The sequence below is a fragment of the Arachis duranensis genome, chromosome 6 (assembly GCF_000817695.3).
Source record: "Arachis duranensis cultivar V14167 chromosome 6, aradu.V14167.gnm2.J7QH, whole genome shotgun sequence".
Lineage (NCBI taxonomy): Eukaryota > Viridiplantae > Streptophyta > Magnoliopsida > Fabales > Fabaceae > Arachis > Arachis duranensis.
The window spans coordinates 6,839,113-6,849,861 of NC_029777.3; the positions used below are offsets into that span (position 1 = coordinate 6,839,113).

Sequence of the window (10,749 nt, forward strand, 5' to 3'; positions counted from 1 at the left end):
AAGGGTCAGGCTCAGTAGTGTGAACACAGTTACTCCATGAAAGAAAGTGAGAAATATTGGGAGAATAAAAAAAGATAAAAGGTTTGATAAGGGTTGAATGGTCAAAAAGGTTAAAGAAAGAGAGTAAAGAAGGAAGAGAGTGAGTGAAATGATTGATTGATTGGAAAAGCAGAAGGGAAAGAAAAGAAAGGAAAGAGAAACATAGTTGTTTGAGAGCTTTGTAAATAGTAGTTTTATTTGTTGACTCTCTCTCACACACACACTCTCTCTCTCTCCACCAAACAAATACAACCATCCATCCATCCTCCATTATTAATTTTCCCATTTGTCCTTATCCTCTTCTCTCTTGTTCTCTCATTCTCTGCATCACTTCTTCCTTTCACTTCCATTTGTCTCTTCCTCCACAGGCCTCCCACTTCCCCTTCTTTCTCCCTTAGATCCATCTTCCACTACACACCATCACGCAGGTCAGTTGCTTTCTCTTCACACTTTCTCAATTCCTGGATCTTGTTTTTTTCTCATCATACTCTCTGTTAGTTTGCATAATTAATCATTAATTATTGTTGTTGCTCTTTGTTGCACTGCTATTTAATTCTGCTTTGGTGCTAGTTTACCTGTGCTAACTTACACGATTTGTTTATGCTTTTTCGGTACTCTCAGTTCAGAAACTAAGGAAATCTATGCTTTTCTTTTTTATGTGTATAATTTAGGGTTTGGTTTTAGTTGTAGACATTTGATTTGATCTTTTTTTTTGTTGTTTTGTGTTTGACAGGTTTTAGGGCTCAAATCTTTTTACCTGTTGTTCTTTGAAGTTGTTGAACTAGCAAAAAGTATAATTAAGCAATTTTAAAAAATATATATCTATTTTGATCACCGCTTTCTGAGTTGTTGATGGCATCAGCGGGTGTAGCACCTGCTTCTGGAGCAAAAGATATGAACGGAAGTTCAGTTGCTGTTGAAAGATTACCTGATGAGATGAATGACATGAAGATCAGGGATGACAGGGTAAAGAAAATAGATATATACACTTTCATCTTTACCTTTACCTGCAAATTAGAACAAGTATTGGTTGAATATGCAATTAATTTGTGTCAAAATTTCGCAGGAAATGGAAACTGCTGTGGTAGATGGAAATGGCACTGAAACGGGACACATAATTGTCACTACCATTGGTGGTAAAAATGGTCAGCCCAAGCAGGTCTGTGCCTGATTTCATTTCATTTCTGTGTTAATTTCAATTTCCACAGATATATGCTCATTGGATTTTGCACTAAAATTTCATGGTTGCTTTTGTGATTGTAGACAATAAGCTATATGGCTGAGCGTGTTGTTGGACATGGGTCTTTTGGTGTGGTTTTCCAGGTTCGTTCGGTTACCATATTTTGATTGGGGGGAATAGGTTATTTTGAAGCTTTGTTATAGGGTGATGCTTATTTTCTGTGTTTTGTTTCAGGCGAAGTGCTTGGAGACTGGTGAAACTGTGGCTATAAAGAAGGTTCTTCAGGACAAGAGATACAAGAACCGGGAATTGCAAACAATGCGCCTTCTTGACCACCCTAATGTCGTCTCTTTGAAGCATTGCTTCTTCTCAACGACTGAGAAAGATGAGCTTTATCTTAACTTGGTACTGGAGTATGTTCCCGAGACTGTCAATAGGGTGATCAGACACTACAACAAAATGAATCAAAGGATGCCATTGATATATGTCAAACTATATTCTTATCAGGTTTTATTTTGTTGATATTATTTATATGTATTATTTTTTGCCCCTTCCTGTGATTGTGATCTTAAACCCACCCTATTTGTCACTTTGTTGGTGTGCATTAATCTCTACTCTTTCTTATGTTGTAGATATTTAGAGCACTTGCTTATCTTCACAACAGCATTGGAGTATGTCACAGGGACATAAAACCTCAAAATTTACTGGTATATTCTTAGAGAAACTTGTTTATTTGATTTCTATTCATATAATCTGTCTTATACATGCTGGATTAATTTATTCGTGTGTTGTTTGTCTCATAATAGGTCAATCCTCACACCCACCAGCTGAAGATATGTGACTTTGGAAGTGCTAAAATTTTGGTTAGTTTATTCTCTAACCCGTAGTTCCTAATGTTTGTTTTGAATGATAATGTTCTATTATAACTAGATTGTGCATACCTCTTGCAGGTAAAAGGTGAACCAAACATATCTTACATCTGTTCTAGGTACTACAGAGCTCCCGAGCTCATATTTGGGGCAACTGAATACACCACTGCCATTGACATCTGGTCAGGTGGTTGTGTACTTGGCGAACTATTACTTGGCCAGGTAGCTTCATTTAAGTATGCTTAATTCTTTCAAGTTTAGAATTCAGATATGTGTAGAGACTAAGAATGAATTTCTACCCCTTTCAGCCTCTCTTTCCTGGTGAGAGTGGAGTAGACCAACTTGTGGAAATTATCAAGGTAAGATATTTTCCAAATAATAGTGATTTAAACAGGAAATCTGGGCATTCTGATTAGTGCTGTTTTTGTCTTTGCTTGGTGATCCTTAATCTGCACAATCATTCACTGAATACAGTAGCTAAGCTTACTGTGTAACTAGCTTGTATATATTAATAAACGTGACTTTTCATATTTATTTTTATTTTGGTCTTGCGTGATGCCATTTTTCTTCATTATTTCTGAACATCCATGGCATTCATTTGTTTTCAGGTTTTAGGTACGCCAACAAGGGAAGAAATCAAGTGTATGAATCCTAATTACACAGAATTTAAATTCCCTCAAATCAAAGCTCATCCATGGCACAAGGTATTTTAATCATATTTTCCTCTCTGCTTCTCCAAAATGTTGGGATAGTAATATTTATTCATATATGTTCCTTGTTCAACAGATCTTTCACAAGCGGATGCCGCCTGAAGCTGTGGATCTTGTTGCAAGACTACTGCAGTACTCTCCAAATCTTCGAAGCACAGCTGTGAGTATATAGTTTTATTGAAATATGCCAACAGCTTATATCAAATCCGTGGAAAGCCAATTATCATGGATGTGTTCATATTGTACTTAGTTTCGAATAATTTTGTTGGTACATTTTTAACGTGCAAAACTTCTGATGATGCTGTTGGCCATTCCCCGATTTATAATCAAACATGATCTTAAATTATTCTTTTTTCTTTATACAATATAGTTGGAGGCTCTTGTCCATCCATTCTTTGATGAACTGCGCGATCCGAATACCCGCTTACCAAATGGACGCTTTCTTCCTCCATTGTTTAACTTCAAACCAAGTGGTAAAGAGCTAATTTCTATTTATATATTATGTTATGATTCTCTGTCATGAACCTCTTGTATAATGACTATACCGGTTATCTGATACAGAGCTGAAGGGAGTGCCTGTGGAGATGCTGGTGAAGCTGATTCCTCCTCATGCAAGAAAGCAGTGTGCCTCCTTTAGTTCATAGTGCAGTTTTATGTGTAGTTAATGGTATATCGCCCTCTTCCTTCCTGAAGTGTATCTAAGTCTGTTTCAGGTGGTTATTATATGTTTTCTTTCTGTTAATTTTTAGCCCCCTCCTCCTCAACCCTCCGGACCAGAAACCCCTCCACATTCCAAATTTGTTATTTTTGTCCCTGCCTGTAGAAAGCTGTTGTAGAAGAGATTCAGCTTGATTCCTTTGTAGGATTTGATGGGTTCTTTTACCAAAAAGTTTTAACAGATTGTATTAGTAACTAATACCATTATTTAATGAAGTGATATATACTTGATCACTACTAAACTGGTCCAGCAAGGGGGATTCTTCTCATATCTTAAAGTTGATTTTTCCATTATCATTATGGGGAATTTTTGTGGCGTGTAGGATTCCCTTACTTGCAAGAAACTGTTACTGTCATATTCCTTTTCAATGCTGTTGCCAAGTCCTGAATGCTCAACATTAGTAGTTGCTGGGAGGAATGGGAATAGGAAGACTGGCTTGCTGCATGGTAAGGGGTAAAAAGTAAAACAGCAATTTTGGTTTACCTGTCCTGGGTCAGTAAAAGGTATTTTTGGTTTCATTAAATTGCTGCTGCTAGTTGGTTGCAAGTATTATTTTTGACCGTTGAATGGAATAAAAGCTCAAGGGTCAATGAGAACACGATGTAAAGGGCTAAGGCCTAATAGGATGTCTAAATTGTAGCGGTTGGAGGGTGTAGTACTTTCGGCAAGGGGCCATAAGAAAAAGAAAAAGTACTTAAAAGGATACTAAACTGTTGAAGAAATTAGTGAGCTTTACGACCGTTCCCCGAGGTGAAAAGCCCTCTTAATTAGGAAGGGTTTTCGGCGAGTAATATTTGTAAAAGAAAAAGAATAATTGGAAAGAAATGATACCGTGAATAAAAGAACTACTAATATGATGTTATTAAGAGTCCTTCCATGCAAGCACTATGTTGAAATTTTACGTTTCTGTTTATCACGTATCAAGCCCAGTACCACTGTTCCAGGTCAGGGCTTTGAATTGTGGCTTTAAAAGATAGGATCCACTAAAAGGTCACATGTCTTGAAACTAAATTCTAATAAAATCTTCAAGTAGTTACACGCAGCACGCAGTGTGTTTCGTACATTAATATCGCACCGACAAGTTCTAACACTGGGGACTAACGAGATCAATAATGCATTTAGGGTTGTTATATATTATATCCGGATAGGACAAAATAGTCACGCTACCTCATCCACTTATCTTTTCTGACTAATCTGGCTCAAATAAAAAGGAGCAGTTGATTCAGTCTTATCATTCGAACTTGAGTATTTTCATCAAGGAGTTGGTTTTTATTGTAATGCAGTTTATACATTAGTTACACTTGTTTTTGAAATTTAGATTCACTTAATGTGGTAGTATCTCAGAGCAATGGAGAATTGGCCATTCGGTAGCCGAAATGTGTGGAATAATTGCGATCAAATTAATTTACAAAATGAACCCACCAAGTCAAAAAGGCCTATGCTATAAAGTAGTAACTAGTAACAGTTATAGACAAGGATGCTGAAGCGTCATCATTGGCTTTCAGCATCATTATGAATCTAGAGGCCATGACCATAAATAGTGGCGCCAATTTAGGTGCCCAAAGAAAGCTATAGCAATTTACTTGACAACTCTCAATAAGTGCAAAACAAACATTAGTGAAAGAGAAGATATGCATCGTATGTTTTTTGTTTTTTGTTTTTTTTTTTTTAAATTGTGATCTTTTCCATTATAAAATGAGCAATTTTTACTATGAAGAGTGTTAGAACCAGCAATTTTTGTATTTTGTAACCATCAATTGGCTATCAATAATGTTTTTAATAGTGTGAGATTACATCAAATGGTGAGAGATTACTCATTTTTCTTTTGATGGTTAAGTGCTAGTCACAAAACAAACAAAAATTGCTGGTCCTAGACTTTAAGTGAAAGAGACATGTTAGGTAAATAAATTATTTTTGTAAATAAATTCAACGAAGTCTTTTTTTTTCCTTCTTCTTTTTAGGTGTCTCCTCTCTCTTTAACTGGTTTTTATTGTACTAAAAAAATATTGAATCAACTTGGTTGTACTGACTTGGTGATGTGACATTATCGTTATTAAAAGATAGAAGGCACTGAAGCATTATTCATTTTTCAACTTTAAAATACCAAATCAATTTTTGGCCATCATCATAGGAAGCAACATGCCACATTACAAAGATTAGCGCAATATATGCACATTAGCTAGCTCTCTGGAGTTGTGCTTCTTGTGTCTGATGCATAGAATTCTTGACAAGAGCTCAACATAAATCATAGGTAATGTAATGTATTCTTAAACTAGTTGTATCTTTTACTATATAGTTGTGGTCGTGTATATCAAAATCTAGGACCATAAAAAAAGAAACAAAAGAGTGGCAGTTATGGGAAGAACATGGGAGGCATAACGACTAACCCACTAAGCTGATTTCTCGTTATTCCGATTAGGCTCTCTTTGCAGATAAAGTTATGTGCAGAATGCACATTCTCAATTCTCTTTTTGCCTTATGAGGCTGTTTGTCGTTTCCTCACTCCCACAGCCATTAAAATAATTCATGCCTTGAGATGAAACACCTTTTAGCAGACCTTCCACTATCAATTTTTATTATATATAGTAACAATGTCTCTCTGAATCTGCATGCACTTCAAGGCCCAAACTTGGTTGAAAACTTGTTGCAAACTTTTTGTGTTAGTTTTAGTATTAGTGCTCAGAAGCTAGAGACACTAGTGCTGCCTAATTAGAGTCTCTTCAGTAGTTGGCTGTGAAAATTTCTAGCTCATGTTCTTGTCAATTCCTGGTTGAAAATGTTGAGAATGAAGTATTGTCACATTTCAGCACTAGTGTTGTGCATGTTTCTCCTTTCCTTAATTCTTTCAATCCAAGCTAGACATCATTCCCATAAAAGACAGAGACATTCACATTCTCATAAATCATCTAGAACTTTTGATGTAACAAAATTTGGAGCCATTGGAGATGGAATAACAGATGATACAGAGTCATTCAAGATGGCATGGGACACTGCCTGTGAAAGTGAATCAGAATTTAATGTTATTATTGTTCCCAAAGGTTTCTCCTTCCTCATTCGGCCCACTATTTTCACTGGTCCTTGCCATGGTTACTTAGTATTGAAGGTAATGCATGCTTACTTTACACCTCTTAATGCTTTAGTTTGAGGTAAATCTAGGAATTCATTTGATTGGTCACTGTAATAGAGTTTGAAAATTGAATTAGAAATTGTATTTGGAATGATTGAAAATGAGATTGATGTACATGGATTAGGTGGATGGAACTATAATGCCACCAGATGGACCTGATTCTTGGCCAAAGAACAATACTAAGCGTCTATGGCTGGTGTTTTATAGAATCAATGGAATGTCACTTGAAGGAGGTGGTTTAATAGATGGAAGAGGAGATAAATGGTGGGAACTTCCTTGTAAGCCTCACAGGGTACTGATGATTTATTCATTTATTTTTCTTTTTCTTTTTATGTTGGAAAATGTGATCAATTTTGCTGCTTCAAATTAAATATCCACTTGACCCCTTAGATAAAAATTCCACAGGGACCAAATGGAACAACTGCTCCTGGACCTTGTGATAGCCCAATGGTAATTCTCTCTCACTACACTCATCTTGGATTTTGTGTATCTGCATTATTATTAGGCCAATTCTCTAGTGCCTTGGAATTTCATACCAAAATTGCTGAAATTTGTCTGATATATCAGTTTGGGGGATAAACTGTTAATGTTGAGTTTTACATCTTACAATTTGCACAGCTTACACGTTTCTTATGGCAATTTTGACAGCTTACATTTCGGCACTGTAGACAACACCTTATAATATTCTTCATGGTTTATGCAGGCCATAAATTTTTTTATGGGTTCCAACTTGACTGTGCAAGAACTTAGGGTCAGGGACAGCCCCCAGATTCATTTAAGATTTGATGCATGCAGAAGTGTCCACATTGAATCTATCCACATAAAAGCTCCAAGACTAAGCCCCAACACTGATGGAATTCACATAGAAAACAGCACTGATGTCAAAATATATAATACTGTGATTTCTAATGGTTGGTAACAACTAAGAAGAGATCAAATCCCGTCTTTTCCTCATCTAAGGGATATACTAATAACATTACATGTTAACATTATTACAGGTGATGATTGTGTGTCCATTGGAACCGGTTGCTATGATGTTGATATAAAGAACATTACTTGTGGTCCTGGTCATGGAATCAGGTAACTAATAAGAGTTTTAACTTTATGCATATATTCTCTAACTAATACTATTGTTATATTGTTATATTGTTCAGCATTGGTAGCTTGGGAAAGTACAACTCTAGAGCATGTGTTTCAAACATTAAGGTGAGAGACTCAGTTATTCAGATGACAGATAATGGAGTTAGGATCAAGACATGGCAAGGTGGATCAGGATATGTATCAGGAATAACATTCAGCAACATTCATATGTATAATGTTAGAAACCCCATGATAATAGACCAATTCTATTGCCTCAAAGAGGGTGAAGTGTGCAGAAACAAAACCTCTGCAGTGGTTGTATCAGACATTCTATACAGAAACATAAAGGGAACATATGATATAAGGAGCCCTCCTATGAGATTTGCATGCAGTGACAGTGTTCCATGCACCAACTTAACCCTCTCAGATATTGAGCTTCTTCCTGATCAAGGAGATATGGTTGTTGATCCTTTCTGTTGGAATGCTTATGGTGATCTCAGGACACAAACCATTCCACCAGTTTTTTGCTTGCTTGATGGATTTCCTCAGTCCATCTTGCACAATGACATAGCTCATTGCACGCGGTATTCATGAGAAGTTTGATTATTGTCTCTGTTAACAAGATATGCCTTTTTAGATCAAAACAATTCATTCATGATTTGCTTTTTTCTTTAGATGAGCATGTATATATAATTAGTAGCTAGGGAAGTAATTTTGGAATATTGCATGATCTTGAATGTTATGTTGTAATTGTTGGAAATTATGCCAGGGAATGACAAGTGATTTCATACTTCATCATCTTTTGGCACAACAATAGGTAAAATGTTTGGATCCATAAATGATTATACATACTTCATCATCATCATCATATAATAATGTGAAAATGCGATGAGATACATGCTTTCTTTCTAGAGAGGTGAATGTACTTCATGTTTAAGTGAGAGTGATTTATAAATTATAATTATTAGTATCTTGGCAAAAATTGGTATGTAATTTTATATAAATTTCACACTTCCTTTAATACTAAATTATATTTATCAATGTCCATAAGCAATGTTCCCATTTTGCATTTACCCTTAGGTCCATTCTTGAAATTTGCTTTCTGTAAAGAAAGAAAAACCGAATCATGAATATATAATTGTTTATGGTTATAGATGTATGATACCACACTCAGATGTTTTAGCAGTCCAAGTCTAATAGTCAATGAAAGTTGCTGTTTCTTTTCAAGAGAGTAGAATATTCCAATGCTGCTTTCCCTTGGCATTTGTGTATTGAAGCCAAAATTTCAGTGATTTAAAGATAGAATCACCCTATAAAGCCCCTTCAATTATTATTGTCAAAGTGGAGGGACAAGTTAAACTTTTTTTTTCAGTAGCCATGCACGCGCAGTGGCCACTCACAGTTTTGTTTTCTATATATAACAACAAAGAAGGTATAAACTTTTGTTCACCAAGAAAGAGAAGAAAAAGGTCATAGTTTTGGTGCAACCTGCTGAATAATCCAATTGCCACCCACCAAACACACCCTTTTTTCCTTGCTAAAATCTTAATATAGCTTAGTAACTTAATTCTTAGGAGGACTTAGAAGCCAGCACTGAATGCAAGAGATAGATGAAATATTATAGGATTCAATTTGAATTTAAAAAAAAAAAAAAAAAAAAGAAAAATAAAAAAAAAAAAGTAGGCCCATATTGCCTTTTTTTTTTCTTTTTTCTAGTCCAGTAATTATTTTTTCAGCACCACTATAATACTACATTATTGTTCCAGATAAAAGTTCACTCTCAAATCAACCTGAATTGGTCAAGTGGTTAGCTTATTCGTTCATTTAAATAAGTGTTGGGGTTTGAGTTCTATCTTATACATGTAGTAATCCATTGACTAACGATAAACCTTTAAAAAAAAACTCAAGTTGGGAGATATTGTGAACAACAAAAAAAAAAGATTCATTTTCAAGATTTATGGATCTTTATACTAAAAAATAGTGTTATCAAAGAATCCGCATCGAGATTTTTTTATTTTTATTTTTTTTTATTGTTTTATTTCAACTTTTATATATGTGCTTGATTAATTAGGAATAGGCATAACATAATGCTCACAATTCAATTCAGATTCGCTACAAATTAATTTTTGACTTGTCGAATTAAAAGATACTGTGAATAAAATTTTTTTTATTTTTTAAATTTACCGATCTTTATACTAAGAAGAAGTGTTATCACAGAATCAATATCAAAATTTTTTATTTTTTATTATTGTTTCATTTCAACTTTTTTATATGTGCTTGATTAATTACGAGCAAGCATAACATAATGCTCACAACTCACTCAGACGAAGATATGCATCTATAATACATTATCGCTGATATTGTATCCTATATCTCTTTCATTAAGAGTTTTATAAATATGAATTTGTACATCATTATTTACTATAGGTAGAAGAATGTGAATGCTGCATGAATCGAATGTGGGAGTGGAAAAATGACAAAAGTTATTTAAAACATGAAAAATAAATGGAGAAAAGAATATAATCAAATATTAATAGGCCACCCTAAGGAAACCTTTATCGGTGTGACATGCAGTGCACAGCACATTTCTGGATTATTATCTTGTAATGGTGTAAAGAAATACACAAACTTTCTTCATTCATTATGATGCTCCAACAGACTGTTTTTTAGTAGCAGTAGAAAAGTGCAAAGTTAAAGGAGGATGAATTAATGAAGAGTAAATATTTTTTTCGATTTTGTTTTTTTTTTGAAAATTGACTAGTCGCACCCTAATCTTTAAAATTTGACAAATCGACCTCTCAGTATTTGTTCTGTTAGACACATCGATCCTTCCGTGGCTCTCTTGCTTGAAACTCGACGAAAAATGCTGACCTGTAACGGTGAGCAGTTGACCTGGCAATTAGCTGAATTTGTTAGGACAATTTAGCCCCTGCCCACTCATCAAAACATCGTCGTTTGAAGGAAATAAAGGAGAGACGTGCGTTTTAGTGACCTTCTCCTCCTTCTCCCCCTCTTCGAACCCTAAC

General features: G+C 35.0%; 2 protein-coding genes across 3 annotated transcripts; both read left to right on the plus strand.

Annotated features, from left to right (window-relative positions):
- The first annotated feature begins 258 nt into the window (after positions 1-258).
- Positions 259-3,757, plus strand: LOC107492353 (glycogen synthase kinase-3 homolog MsK-3). The gene is made up of 13 exons (XM_016113372.3): positions 259-467; positions 773-1,005; positions 1,106-1,198; positions 1,303-1,362; positions 1,454-1,726; positions 1,852-1,926; positions 2,026-2,082; positions 2,170-2,310; positions 2,397-2,447; positions 2,697-2,792; positions 2,875-2,958; positions 3,169-3,271; positions 3,360-3,757. Exons 2-13 carry the CDS (start codon positions 892-894, stop codon positions 3,440-3,442), a joined length of 1,230 nt encoding a protein of 409 aa, XP_015968858.1. The 5' UTR covers positions 259-467; positions 773-891; the 3' UTR covers positions 3,443-3,757.
- Positions 3,758-5,634: 1,877 nt separating this feature from the next.
- LOC107492351 (polygalacturonase At1g48100) lies at positions 5,635-8,518 on the plus strand. 2 transcript variants are annotated; one of them, XM_021126362.2, is made up of 7 exons: positions 5,635-5,767; positions 6,427-6,619; positions 6,768-6,935; positions 7,049-7,093; positions 7,347-7,554; positions 7,642-7,723; positions 7,798-8,518. In XM_021126362.2, the coding sequence occupies exons 2-7, from the start codon at positions 6,494-6,496 to the stop codon at positions 8,315-8,317; spliced, it is 1,149 nt and encodes a 382-aa protein (XP_020982021.1). In that variant the 5' UTR covers positions 5,635-5,767; positions 6,427-6,493; the 3' UTR covers positions 8,318-8,518. The 2 variants fall into 2 exon arrangements, with proteins under 2 accessions (XP_020982021.1, XP_015968856.1); XM_016113370.3 differs by having other exon boundaries at positions 5,635-6,619.
- The last annotated feature ends 2,231 nt before the right edge of the window (positions 8,519-10,749 follow it).